Source organism: Microcaecilia unicolor, chromosome 2 (assembly GCF_901765095.1).
Source record: "Microcaecilia unicolor chromosome 2, aMicUni1.1, whole genome shotgun sequence".
In the NCBI taxonomy this organism is placed as follows: Eukaryota; Metazoa; Chordata; class Amphibia; order Gymnophiona; family Siphonopidae; genus Microcaecilia; species Microcaecilia unicolor.
The window spans coordinates 74059064-74083213 of record NC_044032.1 but is presented as its reverse complement, the minus strand read 5'-3'; the positions used below and the strand labels follow the sequence as shown (position 1 = coordinate 74083213).

General features: G+C 43.2%; 1 protein-coding gene across 1 annotated transcript in view; it reads left to right on the top strand.

Moving 5' to 3' along the window:
- Nucleotides 1-24150, top strand: part of LOC115461867 (ciliogenesis and planar polarity effector 1-like) — a 337061-nt gene that overhangs the window by 310246 nt on the left and 2665 nt on the right. Inside the window, exons 26-28 of the mRNA XM_030191927.1 lie at nt 9420-10362; nt 11382-11545; nt 12005-12177. Of these exons, the coding sequence (XP_030047787.1) occupies nt 9420-10362; nt 11382-11545; nt 12005-12177 (1280 nt within the window). The remainder of the gene's footprint in view (nt 1-9419; nt 10363-11381; nt 11546-12004; nt 12178-24150) is intronic.

Genomic DNA, 24150 nt, shown 5'->3' with positions numbered 1-24150 from the left:
TAATTGCCAGAGTCACAAGGGGCTGTGCCTCAACGAAGCTTATAAGCTTCTCTTTTTCTTTTTTACTTGAAAGTGCTGGTATATTGTTATCTGGGCTCTCTCTAGCCAGCAAATAAAACAAGCCCACATTTTTTGATCCATTTATTAAATAAATTGCTCTCGAGAGCTGTGAGAGCCTGCTTCATGGTGAAGATGTATGTCACAGCCACTGAATGGGCAGCCTGGTGACACAATATCAGTGGTGTAACCTTTGAAGTGAGTCTCCACCCGTCTCGGCGTCTCCTGCTCTGCAGGTCATTCGGACGCATCGGCGGAAGTGTCTTGGGCCGGATCATCTCCCTGTGAAGCACAAGTAGTGTCTCAAAGTACCGAGACGTATTCTACTCTGCCAGGGATGCCCAAAGGACCGGATCATCTCCCTGTGAAGCGCAAGTAGTGTCTCAAAGTACCGAGACGTATTCTACTCTGCCAGGGATGCCCAAAGGACCGGATCATCTCCCTGTGAAGCGCAGGTAGTGTCTCAAAGACGAGACTTATGCTACTTGTCAGGGAGTCCGACAGAGACCGATGCACGCTGGGTATATTTATGCATCGAGTAGGTCTCCACCTGCCTCGGCGCCTCCTGCTTGGCAGGTCATTCAGGCGCATCAGCGGGTGTCGGTACCATCGGTGCCCAGAGCTTTGCTCCCTCTGTTATGGAGGTATTTGGGCTTCAGACATCAGTCGGTGCCGAGAGCGTTGCTCCCTCTATTATGGAGGTATCCTGGCATTGGACGTCGATACACCGCATCGGTACCGGGCATCATCGGTACCGAGTATCATCGGTACCGGGTGTCATGGGTACCGTCGGTACCGAGTATCATCGGTACCATGGGTGCCGTCGGTACCGAGTATCATCGGTACCATGGGTGCCGTCGGTGCCGGGCATCATCGGTACCGTCGGTACCGAGTATCATCGGTACCGGGTGTCATGGGTATCGTCGGTACCGGGTGTCATCGGTACCGGGTGTCATGGGTACCGTCGGTACCGAGTATCATGTCGGTGCCGAGTATCATCGGTACCGGGTGTCATGGGTACCGTCGGTACCGAGTTTCATCGGTACCATGGGTGCCGTCGGTACCGAGTATCATCGGTACCATGGGTGCCGTCGGTGCCGAATGTCACCGGTGCGTCGGTACCGAGGAGTATCGGTACCGGGAACATTGGTACCATGGTCGGTGCCATGGGTCCCGTCGGTACCGGTACCATCGGTACCATGGATTCCGTCGGCACCGGGTATCATCGGTGCCGAGTGTCTTCGGTGCATGGGCACCGTCGGCACCAGGTATCACCATTGGCATCAGATATCATGGGCACCATCGATCACAGGTATCATCGCCCATCGGTACCGAGTATCACGAGTACCATCGGTATCGGGTATCGTCGGTACCATGGATAGCTATCATGGATACCGTCGGTGCATGACCAGGTACCATCGGTACCATGGGTGCCATTGGTACCAGGTGTCTTGAGCACCGTCGATACCATGTGTACCATAGGTACCGTCGGTGCTGTTGGTGCCGAATATCATGGGTACCATCGGTACCACATGTCAAGGGTCCCTTCGGTACTAGGGTATCATGGGTACCATCGATACCAGATATCATGACTATCATCGGTACCAAGTACCATGGGTTCCATTGGTACCGGGGGTCATCGGTACCATGTGTATCATCGGCACCGTCGGTGCCATGAGTACTATCAGTACCATCGGTCACATCTCTGTTATGGAAGTCATCTGGCAGTCTGGTTTCGATTCCCTTGCATTGCCAGATGTTGTCCTTGGCTTCGAGACCATGGGTACCATTGGACGCCATGGATGCTACCGCCTCCCGCGGCATCTAGCTTTTCAACTGGTCTCCTTCACCGATGCTGCCTCTGGTATGGGTGTTCGCTCGTAGAACTTACCGCGCCTCCATACCTTGGCTTCCAGGCCCAGAAATGCATGTTAAGAACAGCCATTTTGCTACAGGAGAACATATTTTCCATAGCTGTTCTGTAGAATTGTATGTATGACAGTTGCTCTATACTGGTCAATGTTTGCATCTGAGCTGCTCTGTTTGAGTAGTTGGCTCAGTTCAATGATGGTTCATCTGATGAACATGAAGGTCATGGGGTTTTCTCTGCTGAGAATCCTCTAGATCCTCTATTTCTCTTGACACATTACAATGGAGATTGTCAATCAGCCCAATGCCAGATGCTCGAGGTCCTGGACTACCATCTTCAACTCAGAACTGATAGCAGTTCTAAGAACTTGCTTCGGCGCCCCCGAGGCCAGAGCATACATTCTTAGCCTCCCTTGGAGAATGGCGTACCAGGCTGGCATGATCGCGTCCAAGACCAAGTCCTGCCAGATCTTTATGAGCATTCCCACCGGAGTAGGCTACATCTTTTTTCCAAGTGTCGCAAGTTCCTGTCCAATGGCGTTTTCATCACTTGTATTGTAACACCTAGATTTCTGCTCTAGGTATGGTGATGCGCAGACTCTCATGACTGTGTGCCTCTCACCTGGAGGAGGAGACTCAGCAGAAAATTGTTGATATGCTGTGCATACACTTCCTCATCTCGGAACTTCTCTAAAGAGATCAGCACGCTCGTTCTAGTCAACGGCGTGCACCTAATCAGGCTCCTGCAGCTATTCCGCAGGAACCAGAGAGGGGTTTTGGAGTGGCTCCAATTCAGCATAGCCACTATATATATAAAAAAAAACAAAAAAAAAAAAAAACAACGAATGTCCGTACCGGCCACTCTGCCTGTCGGGGGGAACTTCAAATTTTCTCCACCACAGCCTCCAACCGGGGGTTTTTTTCAAATAGTCCGGTTAGGAACATTCTCAATCTGGAATCAAACCCTCCACATTGTTCATTGGAAGTTTAATCCTTTAGCTTCCATCAACAGTGAGTACTTGCAGAGAAACTCTCTGCCTTTCTCAGTACCAATGCAGTCGAGCCTGTTCCACAAGGGTAAGAAGGATTGAGTTTCTATCCCAGGTCCTTCCTTGTGGGTTCCGTCCCATCATAGACATAAGGGGCCTCAACTGATTTCGTTCAGGATGATTTCCCTGAACAACCTTCTTCCCATACTTCAGGAAAACAAATGGTTATGCTCTCTGGACTTACAAGATACTTCTACTCACTTTGCGTCCAGAGTATGTTTTTCCTAGTGCCTAGCTGTTGTTGCAGCGTATCTTCATGGACTGGGAGTGCAAGTGTTCCCTTAACACGTTGATTGCCCGTCTCAACAGATTACAGCACAGTAATATTGAGACTTCTAGACACATGGCTTCCACAGTTCACGTCACTCCCTTGACACTTTTGCACATCTAGAGGATGTAACCCAACAGTTCGCCAGTCTTCGGAATTCCCCTCAGAGGTGGTTAATTCTCTCCATTTTGATTCTGAGGTGTTCAGTCCACCTTACTCAGTCAAAAGCTGCTGACGAAGGTTGCATCCCTCCTGGCTATTCAATCGGGTTGTGATGTACTCGATAACAAAGGAGTACTGGATCTTGTCCTCTGAGTCAAGATGCCATGCAGATGTAGCGGTGGGCTCGCCAACGCGGCTTGTTTTCTCCAAGCCATTTATCTAATTGGCGTAAACAGCAGTCTGGCCGACAGGCTGAGCAACTTAGTTCAATCACAAAGTCCCTCAGTTCTGTTCCAGGCTGCAGGTTCACGGCAGGCTACCATCGGATGCCTTTCTCCTTCTTTGGGGGACAAGTTTTCTGTATGCGTATCCTACCATACATCTGGTGGAAAAGACTTTGCTGATTCTCAAGCAAGATTGTGGAGCCATGATTCTGATTGCTCCTTTCTAGCTACGTCAGATACGATTCCCTCTTCTTCTGGAGTTGGAATGTTTTCCAGCTCTCATTACGCAGAACGAGGGGGCACTTCTACATCCCAACCTCCAATCTATGGCTCACACGGTCTGGATGTTGAGAGTGTAGGTTTCGTTGACTTTTCCAGAAGAGTGTCTCCCGACTCTTGCCTGCTTCCAAAAAAGATTTCACAAAGAGGTGTTATTCTTTTCATGGAAGAGGTTTGCCGTCTGGTGTGACAGCGAGGTCCTACATCCTGCCTCTAGTCTTATACAGACCTTGCTTGAGTTCTTTCCACACCTGTCTGAATCTGGTCTCAAGACCAACTCGGTCTGTATTCATCTTCGTGCAATAAGAGCTTATCATCAACGTGTACAAGGTCAGCCTTCAGCTGTCCACTTCATGATGTTTACTTCTCCCACAGTATTGAGAGAATTCCTTGTCTGTATCTAAGGGGGATTATTTCTGTTGGGCTTAGCACCCACAATAATTTTTCAAGTTGGCTCTTATGCTTCGGTCAGAGCCCCTATCACTCCTTATTCAGTATCTTGGGGTCTCAATGTCGTTTTCATCCAGCTGCTGCAAGCTCAATTCGGGCCACTGGATTCCTGTCATCTGAAGTATTGGACCTGGAAGGTCATTCTCCTTGGTGGCTGTTCCTTCAACTCGAAAGGTCGGTGAGCTTCAGACTCTAGTAGCTCAAGCTCCTTACCTTACTTCTCATCTTAACAGAGTAGTTCTCCGCATGCAGCCAAGGTTCTTACTGGCGCTGGTATCAGAGTACCATCTGATCCAGTCAATTGTCTTGCCAACATGCTTTCTCCCTCATCTTACAAGCCCTGGCGAAAGCAAGCTGCGCACTTTTTGCGTGGAGCAGACGAGCTCCCTCGGAAGGTCCGCCCAGTTGTTTATTTCTTTTAATGCCAGTTGCTGTCGGAAACCGCATCATTTCTTCTTAACTGGCAGATTGCATCTCCTTCATTTTTGTCCAAGCTGGACTGACTCTAGAGGGCCATGTCACGGCTCACAAAATTAGAGCCATGGCTGAATAGGTGACTAATCTAAAATCAGTCACTTTTGAAGGGATCTGCAAAGCTGTGGCGTGGTCATCAGTCCACACATTCACATCTCACTACTGCCTTCAGCAGAATAGCCGACGCGTCAGTCGGTTTTTGGGCAGTCGGGGCTGCAGAACTTCTTTGGGGTTTAGAATCCAACTCCAACCCTCCTAAGCCCATGTTTGTTCTGTTCCAGGCTACACTCATTTAGATATTTCAGGTCAATGTTTATTCTGGCCTCGCCGTTGCGAGACTCTATTGACCACTGTTTGTTGTGTAAGCCTGAAAGCTTGGGATACCCCACTTGTGAGAATATCAGCCTGCTTGTCTTTGGAGAAAGAGTAGTTACTTACCTGTAACAGGTGTTCTCCGAAGACAGCAGGCTGCATATTCTCACAAACCCTCCCACCTTCCCCTTTTGGAGTTGTCTCCTCCTTCTTTTGGATATAACTGAGGGGCGTGTCCGCTCGGCGAGCGGGAATAGGTGTGCGCACATGCGCAGTACGATCGCTCGCGCGACGGAACGCCGTAAAGAGATTTTGAGATTTTGCTTTAAAATCCTCCGGGGCCGACGTGGCGTCACCCACTTGTGAGAATATGCAGCCTGCTGTCTTCGGAGAACACCTGTTACAGGTAAGTAACTACTCTTTGCCCAATGTGACATGACATTTATAGGGATATTATATAAAGAAAGTCCCTCCAATAGCCTGAACCTTAGGTCTTAGGCTAAGAACAGTCTTTCCGTCATAATTGAATACTTCTAGCTACATCAGGAAACAGAGAGATATCTTGGCCATAAAATAAAACAGATTTCTTAGGAAAATAAGACTTGAGGATGGAGAACTTCTGATCAACAGATTGAAGAGTGACAACCAATGTGGCTGTTTTAGAAATTAATTCCTGAGAGGATTCCACAAGTCTAGAAATATCTAGTCTTATCTGTAGAAGCAATTTGATCAAGCTCTTCCTCTTCGTAAGTCACTTTGTTGCCTGAGGGCACGCCTAATGAATTCAAGTTTGAATAAGCTAACATATCTTTCACATAAATCTTAAAAAGCTCTAAAGGAAAGATAAAATGTGTTACTGGAAAATTTAATAATCAACATTTTAGTCTAGTGAATATTCTGAAGTGCTTTTAACTTCATAGGAACAGATAAACTTTCTTTCACAGATGAAGTCACAACACTCTGAAGGTTAGAGACTTGAGATTCATGTTTAGTTAAATGCAAGCCATTGCTGATTTAAAGGACAAATTTAACAGTTGAACCAAAGGGTGCCACTGTCTCAAAGCAACAGGTAATGCTATACTTCACCACCACTAGGAAGCTGTACGCCTAGCCACTGTCAGTAAATGATATGGTTCAGACACTAGGGGCCCTGTTTACTAAGGTGCATTAGTGTTTTTAGCGCGCCTACACTTAGCGCTCGTGCTAACCATGTAGGCGCCTATATGGATATTGTAGGCACGTACATGGTTGATGTGCGTTAAAAATGTTAACGTGCCTATAACGCTGCTTAGTAAACAGGGCCCTAGGTGTCACTGTACGTGGAGGGGCATAATCGAACGCGAACGCCCATCTCCATGGGCGTCTATGTCCGAAAACAGGTATGTGAAGAGGTGGGACAGACCGTATTATCGAAAAAGATGGGCGTCCATCTTTTGTTTCGAAAATACAGTTTGGACGGACCAAATGCCATGGATTTGGTCCCTTCTGAGATAGGCATTTTTTTTTTTTAGCGATAATGGAAACTAAAAATGCCCAGCTCAGAAACGTCCTAATCCAAGCCATTTGGTCGTGGGAGGGACAAATGTACAACACTACCATAGCTCTTAGGGGTGAAGGGGGCAACTACATGTGGGTACAGTGGGTTTTAGAGGCCTCCCATTTATCACCACAAGTGTTACCAGGTGAGGGGGATGGGCCTGGGTCTGCCTGCCTGAAGTGCACTGCAGTACCCACTAAAAGTGCTCCAGGGACAGGGCTTGTTGCTGGTGTATAACCTTGGCACAGCAGTTCACACCTGAAGACTAATCTCACTGAAAACGTCCTTTATTTGAATAAGCACCTTTATTCACAGTTAACTGCAGATCAGAGGTTGTGCCCCACTGGCAACGAGTCTCGCTGGTACTGAGATTAGCAGTAGGTCCGAGCTGGCAGAATGGTGTACAATGCCCTCTTTCAGCAACATTCAAGGTAATAACTAACGTTCTCTAACGTGGGTAACACATGAAAGGGATCTAAAAGTGTCTTACACAAATGGCCACTATCTCATGGGCTACCGGAAACACAACAGGGCACATCTGACCCAGTAAGCAGAGGGAAAAGCACCATGGGAGTACAGCCTACCAACTACCAACATCGTGAGCATTTAACACAAGCTAGTGGAATCACGGAGCCCAATACCCTACACCCACCCCGATGCACCCCGGGCATTCTGCAGTGCCCTTAACAGAAAAGGTGTCACACTCACCTGAGACCCACATCAGAACCAGGGAAAGCCTGTCAGAGGATAGAACACATTCTGCTGTCATGGAGGTGGGTACGGCATTTGAGGCTGGCATACAGGCTGGGGAAAAAAGTTTGTAAAGTGGGGTTTTTTTGGTGGGAGGGGGTTAGTGACCATTGGAGGAGTCAGGGGAGGTCATCCCCGATTCCCTTCGGTGGTCATCTGGTCAGTTGGGGCACGTTTTTGGGACTTGGACCTGAAAAAAAAGGGTCCAAATAAAGCGGACTAAATTCTCGTCAAAAACGCCCTTCTTGATTTGATTATCAGCTAAAGACGCCCATCTCCCCTCGGCTGATAACCACGCCCCAGTCCCGCCTTCGCCACGCCTCCGTCACGTCCCCGTGATCTTTGTTCGTCTCCGTGACGGACTGCAGTTGAGGACGTCAAAAATCGGGTTTCACGTATACTGATTTGGGCGCCCACGGGAAATGGACGCCCATCTCCCGATTTGGGTCGAAATATGGGCGTCTTTCTCTTTCGAAAATAAGCTGGATAGTAACCATTAAGAAACCTATATGGCTCAGGCATAACAAAAACAAAATAAATTACCAATCTAACTCACTATATGCCAGCCCAGCAAGGATAGAGATGTGGCAGATTGGGGGGGGGGGGGGGGGAGGTGCATGGTGGGGAAATTATACATTGAATTATTTCCAATCCCTGTGTGTATCTGTATACTGTTTGTGCATCTGTGGCTGGAAGAGTAGAGAAGAGGTGATAAGCAGTTTGAAAGGAGCAATACCCTATCTGCTACAATTTAGTACAATAATACAATAATGTTTCTTTGCTACAGAAGCTGGAATTGAACTGGGCCATTTTGAGGGGTCTTTATTTCTTTGGAAGCCCTGATCCAATATGCCCCATTTTCAAACTAGATGTTCCTTTTCACTGATCACCACATGTCAAATTTGGTCCTTTTCCGTTAAATTTTCAAAAATATATTTCATCCTCAGAAAGGCAGACATACTTGGCTCATTATGTAAAAGTATATTGTTTGACAACCAGTCTTAAGACAAATTAAACTGGTCAAGTATAGTGCCTTGTAAATGCCTTTAGTCCTTTGTACATCTTTCACATTCTGTTGTATAAAAATAATTAAAATGCATTAAAGCAGGAGTTTTCATTGATCTACACAACATATGTTATAGAAATGTTCCAAAAATATGAGTAAGAAACAAGTCTTGATCGCATAAGTCTTCACACCTCTTGACTCAATACTGTGTAAAAGTCTTCATACTCTTCACAAGTGACTATTATTGCTGCAAAAGGGGCTTTCACAAAGGACTATATCTTGCTTATGTCAAGAGAAACTGCCCAAGCTCACTCCTCAGCATAAACAATATGCATTAAGTGTTCAGTATCTCATACTTGTATCCTCCATTGATCCAACACTGGAGCTGATTTCCAAAGTGACAGTGATAAAGACTGTACACATGGCAGAGCAATTCTGGAGGCAGCTGCCTTACACCCAAAGCAGCTGCACCTGTAAATGCATGTATAAGATACACATATAAGGTATGTTTAGTAGCGTTTTTTTATAGTGTACTGGAATTAATCTATTAGTCCAACAAACAGACAAAAGGTGAGGGTAATACTGATGAATCATTTATTGCTAAATTTTCAACTTGGCTTGCATATCGAAATGAATGTACCATGGCATAGTTTCGCCATATGTGCTGATCACTTTTAGGAACATAACCAGAGGTATCTGTAGGTTCATTCAGGGGGGTAATCAGTGAGAGAAAAACTGAAAGCAGTGTCAAACACATAAAAAAAAATTCATCCTGGCTATGCCACTGAGTTCAATGCAAGAGCTGACCCATTTGTTCCATTCAGCAATACATCTTTGTGTATATAATCCTTGGACTGACACCCAGCATGAATTTAGTTTATTTACATCCCATATTATGTTGCAGTATGTTGACCTTAATTATATTTCAGAACCAAAATTATAGAGTTTTTTAAAGCATGTCATCTTTTTTCATATTTTTCAGTTTTAGGGACACAAAGCAAGTTACAGAACATGTTTTTGAAAACCAGAACACTGCTACTTCTAAGACTAATGGTGATTGTATTAAAGTACATAATTCAAGAAAAGATCGTAGTGAACAGAGACAGAAAGAACTAACGATACCAGTTGTGGGTACGTGGGAATTTGAACGGGATGATGATGAGTATGTTTCATTTCTTGAGCTTTTTCTGAGTTATGTTCTTGAAAGAGACCTAAGCAATTCCAGTGACACAGGTATTCCTTTTCTGACTAGTTTTACTGAACACCTTCAGGAGTATGAATTAAACTCTGTTCTTTTTGATGTTCACACATCAGTGAGACGCCGGCAAATCAGAACAAGAAGCCAAAGTGTTTTCCGAGCGGGTTGCTTCTATGGTGTTACACAGGACCCCTGCAGAACATTAAAACCAGTCTCCTCATATAATGAATATCAAAAAGGTTTGATTAATTTTACTCATTCATTTTTAAGGTGCAAAGGGTCAGAGACCTCTATACATAAGTACTTTTGTGGATCCAGTACTAAAAGCATGGGAACAAAAGGCTTATTTAGTTTAAAACAGCAGCTAGTAAACCAAACACAAGGCAAAAGCACAGAAAAACCTTGTACATCTAATGAAGGGTGTCCTGTGCCACAAGTTTGTGCTTTAGGTAGCAAATATACATACAAACTAGTTCAGTTGAAAGATGTAATACCTAATGAAGAACTTCCAGTAGAACTGAAGACAAAATTCTGCAGAATTGCAAGATTGGTAGAATGGATGATCCGTTGGTCAAGCAAGAGACTGCTTCCTGGTCCTAACAAGGCAGAGTTGTTGGGGGAACACAGCACAATGATGCGTGTCAAGACGTCAACAGCTGCCATTCTCACTTCTCTGTGGCTATTAGAGCAACGACACTGTACTAGAGAGAAGAACTTCAACTTCAGGGTAAGAAATTCATTTACATTTAAATTTAAGGATGATATTCTGATTTGTTTTAACAGTTTAAAAAATGGGATGCTGTGTTGATGGTATATCTTTTCACCTTGTGCTTGTGTTTTTAGAATATAAGAGTAGCACACAGATATTTGTATACAAATGAAAGACATTGAATGACAGCTGTTTGCTTGATCTTCCTTGACATTGGATTCAGGGAATTTTGTTGACACTGCGTTCTGTAAAGATAAGTTGAACACTTATCACACGTATGGGAGATGTCATCATCACACACATTCACATGGAAGTTCCATAACATTCTAGGAATTTCTGAGATGCCTATTGGATATGCACTGTTCTTGTGCCCTCACGCTGCACCATGCCTCTTGTCTGTTTTCTTCCATGGGGGAAATATCTCTAAATAGATTTGCTTTGACATACCATGACAGTAATGAATCTAATTTTTAAGCCAGGGTATGTGAATCTGGTCTCAGATTTATTGCTGATGCTCATCATAGTATTTGCATTGTGTTATAAAGAGAGTTCCCTTCTGGAGTTCATAAGGTTCAGTTCTTGGGCCAGTTAATTTTAACATTTTTGTAAGTAATATTGCTGAAAGCCTGTCTGGTACAATTTGCCTCTTGCGGATGATACCAGAATCTGCAATATGGTAGACACCCCTGATGTCGATAAAACGAGGGAGGGACTAGTGAACCTTGAAGAATGGTTCAGAATTTGGCAGCTAAGATTTAATGCTAAAAATGTTGGCTCATGCATTTGGACTGCAAAAACCAAATGGAGAGGTACAATTTAGGGGGTGAAGTACTTTTGTGCATGGAAGAAGAGCGAGACTTGGGTGTGATCGTTTGTGATGATCTTAAAATGGCAAGGATGCTTAGGTGCATAGGGAGGGGAGATCTTAGAGTACTGTATATAATTATGGAGACCGCATCTTCAAAAAGATATTTGGAAGGAAGTATTAGCTTAAATATCTATCTGATGAGTCTTGTACTGAATTTGATTTTATTTAGGTTCCAAACACTGAATATATTGTAGCCCCAGTGTTCCAGCCTGAGACAAGACCAAAGATACAGAGAGAGAGCAGTATGGATACAGGCTATCCTGGTTCGGCAGGAACTCCAGTTGATATTCCACAAGGAGATGGTGATGAAGAACTTTGTGAGCAACTATCAGAGTAAGTTAGAGCTTCCCAAACTGTGGGTCAGGACACCAAATGGGATCAAGGAATCTGCATTTGGTGTCACAGTTGGAGTGAGAGGCTCATAGAACATCTGAAATCACACACTTTCCATAGTTGTGGCTGCAGAAATATTGGTGAGCACTGGAGTAAGTCTTAAATAATGATTGTAAGTTAATCAGATTTGTCTTAACAACCAACAACAATTCTTAAGAATCAGAGGCTTCACATATCTGCCCTTTACCTTGTTTAAATATCATAATTTCTATCCCAGCACGTTTCAGCTTGGGATAATATCCGAGTAAATAAATTCTGTTGAACAGACTTATTTTCCATTTGTCAATATATTTATTGTTTTACAATCATTTCAGCTTTTGAGATGTGTATGAACAATAGCATAGTGGGTGTTTACTAATGAAGGTATTATTTTATCCTTTTATCTGTGGCAATTTACAGAATTTCTTCTGGACTGAAAACACTTGACAGTAGTAGGGTGCCTGAGACTGAATCTGAGCCTGAGCTTCTCCTTCACAGTAATGCTGAAGAACTAACAGACTGTGATAATTATCCAGTAGAAGAAAAGGGAGATACACCACCAGATGCAGTAGCTCTCCTATTAGCCTATGAAGGTGTTTTACATTTCTTTCTTCTGGGGCTATGTACAATGTTTTTTTTTTATATTGATGATGTTTCTTTGGACCTCGTTTTTTTTATTTACAGTAATGTAAGCAGGTGATACATTTTCTTAAAACATGTATTTAAAAGATACTAGATGATAAGATATGTCTTATAGTATGTGTATGTCACTTTTTATAACTTTTTTCTTCAGTGTTTAGGTGTTTATTTTTTCTGTTGATAAACAAGATTGAGTCAGTCACCCAAGTTCTGAGTATGCGTGACCCTTCCCATGCATTGCAGCAGTCTCCTCTGCCCTTCAGTTTATTTTTCCCACTCAGCCGACAGATACAAGTGTAAAGCTCTTCTGAAACAAATTGCTATTTCTAATTTTCGACAGATTTTCCAAACTTGTCTTTTCATCAAAGTATTTCTTCAACTTTGATTTTTTATTTTATTGTTTTTATGTTTGTTTTGGTTTCACATATCTCCAAAATCAGGGTTTTAGACCCTTCTCGAAATGTGGCAGAAAGATCCAGAATTTTGACACACATTCAAAGTGCCTAATCTTCGTACGAGTGGATTTCAAGCAGAGTAATTGCAGGCTTATGTAACACAGTAACATAGTAGATGATGGCAGAGACTAAACCTGTGCGGTCCATCCAGTCTGCCCAGCAAAATAAACTCATCTGTGTTACTTTATATGTATACCTGACCTTGATTTGTATCTGCTATTTTCAGGGCACAGACCGTAGAAGTCTGCCCAGCCCTAGTCCCACCTCCCAACCACCGGTGCTGCCACCCAATCTATGCTAAGCTTCTGAGGATCCATTCCTTCTGAACAGGATTCCTTTATGTTTATCCCATGCATTTTTGAAGTCTGTTACTGTTTTCATCTCCTCCACCTCCCACGGGAGGGCGTTCCAAGTATCCATCACTCTCTCCGTGAAATAATACTTCCTGACATTTTTCGAGTCTGCCCCCCATCAACCTCATTTCATGTCCTCTAGTTCTACCACCTTCACGTGTCCGGAAAAGGTTCGTTTGCAGATTAATACCTTTCAAATATTTGAACATCTGTATCATATCACCCCTGTTTCTCCTTTCCTCCGTGGTATACATGTTCAGGTTAGCAAGTCTCTCCTCATACGTATTGTAACGCAAATCCCATACCATTTTTGTAGCTTTTCTTTGCACCACTTCAATTCTTTTTAAATCCTTAGCAAGATATGGCCTCCAAAACTGAACATAATACTCCAGGTGGGGCCTCACCAACGACTTGTACAGGAGCATCAACACCTCCTTTCTTCTGCTGGGCACACCTCTCTCTATACAGCCTAGCAACCTTCTGACTACAGCTACCGCCTTATCACACTGTTTCATCACCTTCAGATCCTCAGATACTATCACCCCAAGTGTTATGACCCGTTAGTAGTGAGCCCCTGTGCCCCGACTGAGCACAGCTGAGAAGAAGTGAAACCACACTCGGTCAGGCAGCCAAACCACCCCTAGCTTCACCTGGGAAACGACCACCGTTCACCGGAAGTTGAGCTCCCAGCTGCAGGTGCCACCAGGACTTCTGGAACCGGCGGGGTAGCACAGCCGCTGACCAGGATGGCAGGGAACAGACACAGTCCAGAACCAATACTCCGACAGGCAAAGAATAGTCAAAATCAGTACAGGGTCAAGGCAGGCAGCAAACGAGCGTAATCCGAGGAAACTAGCCAAGATCCGGTACACAGGAAAACAGGAACAGAAGATAGTCGGCAAACAGCACTCCGACAGCAAGTCCTCAGAACAATTGAGGCCGAAGCAATGAAGGCCTGGAGGCAGTGATTTAAATAGTGAAGGAATCAGGCTAAAACGTGCAGCTGAAACAAGATGGCTGCCCCCATCAGCAGAGAAACCCAAAGGCCAAATATGGGTTTCCTTCCTGCAGCCGGCCAGCCCCAATATGGCTGCCATAAGCTGAGATGCCCATCCCAAGATGGCCGACCTATCCTGGAGAACCATTACCAAAATAGCCGGCTATCTCTGCCAGACCGCGCCTCGCCGGCGAATTGTCCACGCAGGCCTGGAACCAGGTGAGGAACGTAACACCAAGATCCCTCTCCCCGTCCGTACATATCAGACTCTCGCCACCTAACACATACATCTCCTGTGGATTTTTACTCCCTAAGTGCATCACTTTGCATTGAATTTTAATTGCCAAACATTAGACCATTCTTCTAGCTTCTGCAGATCCTTTTTCATGTTTTCCACTCCCTCCTGAGTGTCCACTCTGTTACAAATCTTGGTATCATCCGCAAAAAGGCAAACTTTACCTTCTAACCCTTCGGCAATGTCACTCACAAATTATTGAACAGAATCGGCCCCAGCACCGATCCCTGAGGCACTCCACTACTCACTTTTCCCTCGCCCGAGTGAATTCCATTAACCACCACCCTCTGGCATCTGTCTGTCCATCAACCAGTTCCTAATCCAGTTCACCACTTCGGGTCCTATCTTCAGCTTGTCAAGTTTATTCAAGAGCCTTCTGTGGGGAACTGTGTCAAAAGCTTTGCTGAAATCTAAGTAGATAACTGAAGTGAGGCTTACCGGCCTGTAGTTTCCAGCTTCTTCCCTATCTACTACTACTACTTAACATTTCTAGAGCGCTACATCCGCCCTTCTCCAATCCCACGGAACCTCTCCCGTCTACAAGGATTTATTAAACAAATCTTTAAGAGGACCAGCCAGAACCTCTCTGAGCTCCCTCAATATCCTGGGGTGGATCCCATCCGGTCCCATGGCTTTGTCCACCTTTAGGTTTTCAAGTTGTTCATACACACTCTCTTCTGTGAACGGTGCTATATCCATTCCATTCTCATGTGTACTTTTGCCAGTCAATCGTGGTCCTTCTCCAGGATTTTCTTCATTGAAAACAGAACAGAAGTATTTGTTTAGCAAATTTGCTTTTTCTTCATCATTATCCACATAGCGGTTTGCAGCATCTTTCAGACTCACAATTCCATTTTTAGTCTTCCTCCTTTCACTAATATACCTGAAGAAATTTTTGTCACCCCTCCTTACATTTCTAGCCATTTGTTCTTCCGCTTGCGCTTTTGCCAGATGTATCTCTCTTGGCTTCTTTCAGTTTCATACAATATTCCTCTCTGTGTTCCTCTTCTTCAGTTTTTCTGTATTTCATGAACATCAACTCCTTAGCCTTTATTTTCAGAGCCATTTGCTTGGAGAACCATATTGGTTTCCTTTTTCTCTTGCTTTTATTTACTCTCCTTACATAAAGGTTTGTGGCCATATTTATAGTCTCTTTCAGCCTGGACCACTGCCCTTCCACTTCTCGTATGTCCTCCTAAATAGCCCATCAGCTCCTTCCTCAGGTATTCCCCCATTTTACTAAAGTCAGAATGCTTGAAATCCAGGACTTTGAGTTTTGAGTGACTGCCCTCCACGCCAGCTGTTATATCAAACCAAACTGTTTGATGGTCACTGCTGCCCAGGTGGGCACCCACTTGGACAACTTGGACATTTCACACACTATCCCCATTTGTGAGCACCAGATCCAGCGTTGCTTCCTCCCTTGTGGGTTCTGTCACCATTTGTCTGAGCTGAGCACTTTTGAAAAGCATCCAAGATCTCTCTACTTCTTTCCGATTCCGCAGATGGAACTTTCCAATCTGCATCTGGCAGATGGGAATCTCCCAGCAACAGCACCTCTCTTTTCTTTCCCAACTTTTGGATATCTGTAATCAGATCTTTATCTAGTTCCTCTGTGTTGGAGGTCTGTAGACAACACCCATGTGGACAAAGGTTCTATCATCTCTTTTTAAGGTGATCCATATCGCGTCTTTCTTTCCCCAGGCCGCTGTCATTTCTGTCGCTGCGATATTATTTCTCACATACAGAGCTACTCCTCCACCTTTACTACCATCTCCATCCTTCCTAAATAGATTATAGCCTGGTACGTTTGCATCCCATTCATGGGAATCTTTGATCCATTTCTCCGTGATTACAACAACATCTAAGTCTGCCTCTAACATCAGGGCTTGCAGGTCATGAACTTTATTGCTTAGACAATGAGCATTTGTGGTCATCGCTTTCCATCTACATTTCAATGGCATTTTTATCTTCTGTTCAGTTTTTTGTTTAGTCTCACTTCCTGCTGTGTTGGTAAGAAGTGATTTGCTAAGATTGTTGTTTTCATTGCTTTCTTTTCTACTATCACATCTTGTCTTTAGCTGGGGGTGACCTGCCTCCATATGCCACTCCCGCCTTCTAGTTTAAATGCCTAGAAATATATTGTCTAAATTTTTCCCCAATGATTTTTTTTCCTGCCACAGTGAGATGAAGACCATCATTACAATATAGTCTTTTGTTTTTCCATGTATTGCCCCATCCTCCTATGTACCTAAGTCCTTCTTGGTGACACCAGGCTTGGAGCCAACTATTGAAATTTTCAGTACTTCACAATCTTTTCTCTCCCTTTCCAAAGGTAAGTAGTACTTCAGAAAAAGGTATTGTTTGTACCAAAGGTTTTAACCCCTCCCCCAGCTGCTGAAAAGCTCTCTGTACTGCAAGTAGGGTATTACTGGACAATAACAGGTGACAGTTAAAAGTCCAGCATGGTCCATCTAGTCTGCTCAGTTCGTTGGGTAGGATCTGTCATTCCGTGCAGATTACACCGCTCTGTTCCTTTTTGAAGTGTGCTAGAATTTTACCTGTCGCTCGTTTATGCCTTTGTATAGGGTTGTACCTGCTGCTTTCTGTAAACTACATCTCTCTATGCCTTTTTGACATTGTCCTTTGATTCCATCCTCTTGATATATAGGAATCTTTGTTTATCCCACTCTTTAATTCCATCACTGTTTTTGTTCCCACCACCACCTGTGAGAGGACATGCCAGGCATCTACCATCATTTCCATGAAAAAACATTTCCTGATGTTTCTTTTAAGTTTACTGCCGCTTTATTTCATGACCTCTAGTTCTACTGCTTCCTCATTTTTGATGAACATTTATTTGTTCATAAAGATCTTTAAAATTTTTAAATATCCTTAACATTTCTTCCTGTCCTCTAAGGTATACATATTCTCATATGTTTTCTGGCATTGTTACCACTGCAAGATGACTTATATCCTGATCGAGATACGACCTCCAAAACTTTATACAGTATTCTAAGTGGGGCCTTGCTAATGACTTGGGCAGGAGCATTTTCGCTTCCTCCTTCTACTGGTTATTTTGGTCTCTATGCAGCCTAGAATCCTTCTGGCCTTGGCCATTGCCTTGTCATGTTTTTTTGCTATCCTGAGATCCTCAGACACCTTCACCCTGAAGGCCCTCTCCTGATCCATCTACATCAGCTTCTCTCCTCCCTATCGCATACAGCTCCTTTGAATATCTGCACCCAGAATGCATCACTCTACGTCTTCACATTAAAGTTTAATGCCAAGCATTAATCCATGCTTCTAATTTTTGTAGATCTCTTCTATTCAGTTTATGTTGCAAATCTTTTTTGTTGTCTGCAAAAAGGTAAAATTCTAACCCTTCAGCAAAATCATTCACAAAGACATTGAACAGAATTGGTCATTGCTCTCATACGTCTCTTGGAGCTTATAAGAAATTGTCACAGTTGCCTCCACAACTGCTGTGAAGCAGAGAGAAAACTACTTCAAATCTAGAAGGATCAAAAGAGGGTCTTCTCTCTCCATGTACCCAAATCAAGTATCTCCTACAGAATTACCCTCTTTCTCCCACCACAATGGCTTGAGTCATTTTAAGGAACCTTCAGATACTACTTAAGCTGACTCATCCTGCCTCATAGGTTTCCAGGCCCACAGCAGAGAGGTGCCTTCTGAGCACTCACACAGACCTGAACTTTCAAAGCCCTGGAGAAGCACAAGCTATCAGTGCTGTGTCCTTTTTTCCTAAGTGTTAGTGAGTGGATCCTGCCTCTATGTGGACTCTACTGCACTCTTCCTTCACAGACCGCTCAGATGTCCTGGACATAGCACAAGACTTCTTCAGGACAACAACCCCTGTCATCTACTCTGGTGCTGACCATAGAAGCAGACAAATCTTCCCCACCTGTTTGCTTGCCTATTTTGAAGCAGCTATATTCTTTCATGCAAGAATTGTTTAACACGTTTGTGAATGGATATTGCAAGGTCACTCAGTGTGCAGTACTATCACCCCAGTAGGATGCCTTCTCAGAGGAAAATTTGGTCTTCTCAAGATCCTGTAGTCTCTAATTTCTACCTCGGACTCAGAGCCAGAAGCAGCACACTCCTTACAATCTTTCCATCCTGGATTCAGTCATTCTGAAATGGAAAGCTTCTTAGATCCATAGGATATTCTTCCAACCTCACTTGAGGATGTGGAAGACTAGTCCACAGGATGGAGGAGTAGCTAATGGTTAGATTAGTGGGCTGAGAACCTGGGAAACCAGGTTTGAATCTCATTGCTGTTCCTTGTGATCTTGAACAGGTCACTTAAACCCTCATTGCCTGAGGTACAAATTTAGATTGTAAGCTCTCTGAACACAGGAAATATGTACTATACCTGAATGTAACTTGCCTTGAACTATTGAGAAAGGTGTGGCCTAAATCCAAATCTCTTCTGACCCCTCTTCTTCCATAGTCAAAAAGAAGTTTCTGTGTTAGAATATCTCTTACCCAAAATTTGTATAGAAAATGGCATAGGATGTGCTTTTGCCACTTCAGCAAGAGGCAGAGCGATGGGCAGATGTTTTTGATCTTCTAAAGTTCATAGAAGCACCAAGTGCAACAGTCACAGTCCCCATTTATGGCCTGCTAAAGAATCTGCAGTTCCATATGTGGAAAAACTTCACTCTGTGCAGCCTGATTTTAAGAAGACGGACATAAAATATAAAGCTTAATCAGCTCCATAATTTAACAAGGGCTAGCTTTCATACTTAGCAGTGGTGATTGAAGGGACTATGACAAAGGCTAAGAAGTATATAGAGTTTAACAGTAATACCCCTGGTAATGATCAGTGAATGCTAGGTAGTTTGGCAAGAGAGTCTTTCAAGAAACCATGCCCTCCACTCGCATAGCAGCACATGTGCACAGCCTTCCAAAATGTTCAGGACTTTTTTTGCTTAACCTCTCATCAGAGGCTCAGACAGCTAATGGCTGTAATAGCTGACAAAATGGTACTCACCTTATATGGATGGTGTATGATGAGTTTGAAACCTTGTACAGAGTTTCTGCTTCCACTGTTGCCACCAGGCATTTAGCATGGTTGGGTATGTCTGCATTGCATGACGATGTTACTCCAAATTAGCAGACACCCATTATAAAGGTAACTTGTTGTTTGGGGATAAAGAGGTAGTGAATGTTATGAAAGATCACTGCTCCACTCTTAACATCTTTCTGCTGTCCTGTGTTCGTCAGGGTTGTCTTCCAAGCATACTACTTTGAGTCAGTACCTCAAAAGTTTTTGATAGCATAAGAGAGCAATCTGTACGAGTTAAAAAAAACAAAACAATCTCAGTAGATTCAACATATGGTTTTCTGTAAAGGAATAAATTAAACCAAAGCAATAGCCTTTTTTTGACTACCATAATCTAGTGCAGCCATATCTCTTATGAAGCATACAGCCTACCCTTCTTGTGGGCAGTCGCATTCACTTCTTTCTTGCATCCTAGAAGTAGATCAGTTGAGATTCCTGGGTCCTAAGTAGGGCTGTACCAAATATTCATATTCAATTTGATTTGGCCCCGAATAGTGTCCTGAATACATTATTCATAAGTACATAAGTAATGCCATACTGGGAAAAGACCAAGGGTCCATCGAGCCCAGCATCCTGTCCACGACAGCGGCCAATCCAGCCAAGGGCACCTGGCAAGCTTCCCAAACGTACAAACATTCTATACATGTTATTCCCAGAATTATGGATTTTTCCCAAGTCCATTTAGTAGCGGTTTATGGACTTGTCCTTTAGGGAACCGTCCAACCCCTTTTTAAATTCTGCTAAGCTAACCGCCTTCACCACTTTCTCCGGCAACGAATTCCAGAGTTTAATTATATGTTGGGTGAAGAAAAGGTTTCTCCGATTTGTTTTAAATTTACTACACTGTAGTTTCATCGCATGCCCCCTAGTCCTATTATTTTTGGAAAGCATGAACAGATGCTTCACATCCACCTGTTCCACTCCACTCATTATTTTATATACCTCTATCATGTCTCCCCTCAGCCGTCTCTTCTCCAAGCTGAATAGCCCTAGCTTCCTTAATCTTTCTTCATAGGGAAGTCGTCCCATCCCCGCTATCATTTTAGTCGCCCTTCGCTGCACCTTTTCCAATTCTACTATATCTTTCTTGAGATGCGACAACCAGAATTGAACAAAATACTCAAGGTGCGGTCGCACCATGGAGCGATACAATGGCATTATAACATCCTCACACCTGTTTTCCATACCTTTCCTAATAATACCCAACATTCTATTCGCTTTCCTAGCCGCAGCAGCACACTGAGCAGAAGGTTTCAGTGTATTATCGATGACGACACCCAGATCCCTTTCTTGGTCCGTAACTCCTAATGTGGAACCTTGCATGACGTAGCTATAATTCGGGTTCTTTTTCCCCACATGCATCACCTTGCACTTGCTCACATTAAACATCATTCGGCCGAATAGCTCTTTAAATTTGAATACAAATAATCCGGGGTTCTACTGTGCTAAATCCTACTGAAATTAAGACTTGATCTGATTTCACGTTGCTTCTTTTGGTATTTGTTATGTTAAAGCTCAGTGTGCATTATTCATTTTCGTATTTGTCCGAATAATATTTGTCATTATTTGTATTTGGTTGAATAGTAAAATATGTTATTCGGTATAGCTCTAGTCCTAAGTATGGTCAAAGAAGGCTTTTGACGCAGGCTTCTTGTCTGACCTCCAGGTTGGCTCCTATGCTAGACTCGGCTGCCATCCACACATGCCAACCTCTGGGTTAAAATCTTCTTGTTCTTCAGTTTAATACCATAGAACCAGTTCTACCATTGGGATTCTATTATAGATATTTTCTTATTTCAAAAAAGATTGGAGGCTTATGCCCCATCTTGGATCTCAGACTTGAACCTATTTCTCCATGAGGAATTCAAAATGGAGACTCTTCTATCCATTCTGCCATCTCTAAAGAAGGGAGACTGACCCAATCCATCCTTGTCACAGAATAGTTTGCCAATAGAATTATGGGGGGAGCAGGATCCCAGAAACCTCACAAGATCATCTCACAAATTTCTCAACCTGCACTTCCCCAGCTGTAAAGGACTAAAATACAAGTTGATGCACGCCACCACCTTCTCTTACATGAGCACGCAGTTATGGAATGCATTACCCACAGACCTGAAAACAATCGACGAAACAACTATCTTTCATAAATCTCTGAAGACATATTTCTTCAACAAGGCCTACAATGAGAACCTATAGCCTCACTAATCCACTTCACCAACCCATTCAGTTATGAAAGCCTACCTTCTATAATTACCCTAATAAATCCCTTCCTTCTTTCTTCCCTTAATTAATCTCTACACAATACTAACTGTACCTGATATACTGGAATAACTATGTTAACAATACTATGTAAGCCACATTGAGCCTGCAAATAGGTGGGAAAATGTGGGATAGAAATACAATAAATAAATGAGTGTTGTCATTATTGATGTTATATATATTTCTATGTTGGTACTTTTGTAAATGGCCCAGAAGTGTAATGATGTGCAGGTATAAATTTTACTAAATGAAATAAATGTTTCCATTGTTAATTACTCAAGACTGGGCCATATTCACCCCAATCTGAAGTTGCTAGCTTCATGACATGGAAATTGCCCTACTACCTCTAAAATTCCAGTATTTGTATCACTTTTATCGTCTTAGACTCGAGACATCTATCAGGGTGCATCTCCGTTCTCTTTCTCCACTTAGAAAATTGCCCAGCTTCTCGGTGTCCTATCATTTCGTGCTTTGTTGGAATTTCTCCACATCCAGATGGCCGTTCAGAAGCATCCAGTTTCTATGATGTTACCATGGGAAGCATTAATACCTTCTTCCCTCAAACACCTTACTTGGAAGGTGCTGTTCTTGTTGCCGTTGTCTCAGCCAGAAGAAATGCTCTTCGGGCATTAGCAACATATGAGCCCTACTTGTAGTTATATTCAAAGAACCACCTTTTTATGATTTATCACATTAATCTTCATGAGAAAGCCTTTCATAGTCTGGACTGCAAGCGGGTTCTATCATATTACCTTAAAAAGGACTGTATCCATATGAAAATATGTACTTTTGGGTCTTCTTTGTCCCTGACATAATGGGTGTTCAGTTGCCAAAAGAGCGCCAACAGATTGGTAGCATCTTGCATTCAATTCTGCTATGAGCAAATGGGTATCCCTCTGGACACTAAAATGAAATCTCTTCAAATTACAGCCACTGCGGCTGGTGTGGTTGTCCTAAAACGTGCTTCACTGAATGCAATTTGTAAAGCAGCAACAGAGTCCTTACATTGTTTCTTGAATTGAGCCACAGCAAAAGACAATACCTTTGGTCAAGCCATACTGGCCAGTCTAGCCATGTGAATTAGTAGCACTCACATACTCACATTTTTATACTGCAGGCTTGACCCTAAGTATGGTACAATGTATAAAAAAAAGGAAAAACAAACAACCTAAATTTGGGCAGCACCCTCTTATATACCTATCTCAGTCCTACTTGATGAAAAAAGCATGTTTGCTTACCTGTAATAGATGTTTTCTGTAGACATCAGGGTTGATCCAAGGGCATAATCCCTCCCAGCTCCATGAGAGTTGCTTCCCTTCTTGAGAGGAGCTGAGAAAACTGTTGCATGTGGGAAGGGTCGTACATTCTAAGAACCTTACAATGTGGCCTGAGCTCTGGGAAATCTGTTCCGTCTCGCCAACGTGTGATGACACCACCTGATTGTGTGACTGATTATTCCTGTTTATGGAAAACACTTGTTCCAGCTGTTTGATACAAAAACATCTGTGTTTCTTTTTTATGGATGACTTTTCCAGTTGAATCAAATACATAAATTGTGCACCTGAGGTGTTAAGAGCATAAGACTAGCCATACTGGGTCAAACCAATAGTCCATCTAACCCAGTATCCTGCTTCCAACAGTGGCCTGTCCAGGTCACATGTACCTGGCAGAAACCCAAATAGTAGCAACATTCCATTGTACTGATCCCAAGGCAAGCAGTGACTTCCCCATATCTATCGTAATAGTAGATTCTGGACTTTTCCTCCAGGAACTTGTCCAACTTTTTTTTTAACCCAGATATACTGACTGTTGTTGCCACATCCTCTGGCAACAAGTTCTAGAGCTTAACTATTATTTGAGTGGAAAAATATTTCCTCCTATTTGTTCTAAAAGTATGTTCATTTCATTTCATTGAGTGTCCCCTGGTCTTTGTACTTTTTGAAAAAGTGAAAAATTGATTCACCTTTACCCGTTCTACACCACTCAGGATTTTGTAGACCTCAATCAAATGATTTGGATTGTTCTTCCCAATGTGCATCACTTTGCATTTGTACACATTAAATTTCATCTGCCATTTGGATGCCCAGTCTTCTAGTTTCCTAAGGTCTTTCTGCAATTTTTCACAGGTTGCATGTGTTTTAACAACTTTGAATAGTTCTGTCATCTGCAAATTTAATGAGCTCACTTGTCATTCTGATTTCCAGATCATTTATAGATATGTTAAATAGTACCGGTCTCAGTACAGACCCTGTGGCACTCCGCTATTCACCATCCTCCATTGAGAAAAATAGCCATTTAACCCTAACCTCTATTTTCTGTTCAATAACTAATTCCTAATGAACAAAAGAACATTGCCTCCTGTCCCATGATTTTTAATTTTCTCATGAGTCTCTCATGAAGAACTTTGTCAATAAGGTTTCTGAAAATCTAGATACACTACGTCAACCAGCTCACCTTTATTCACATGCTTATTCAC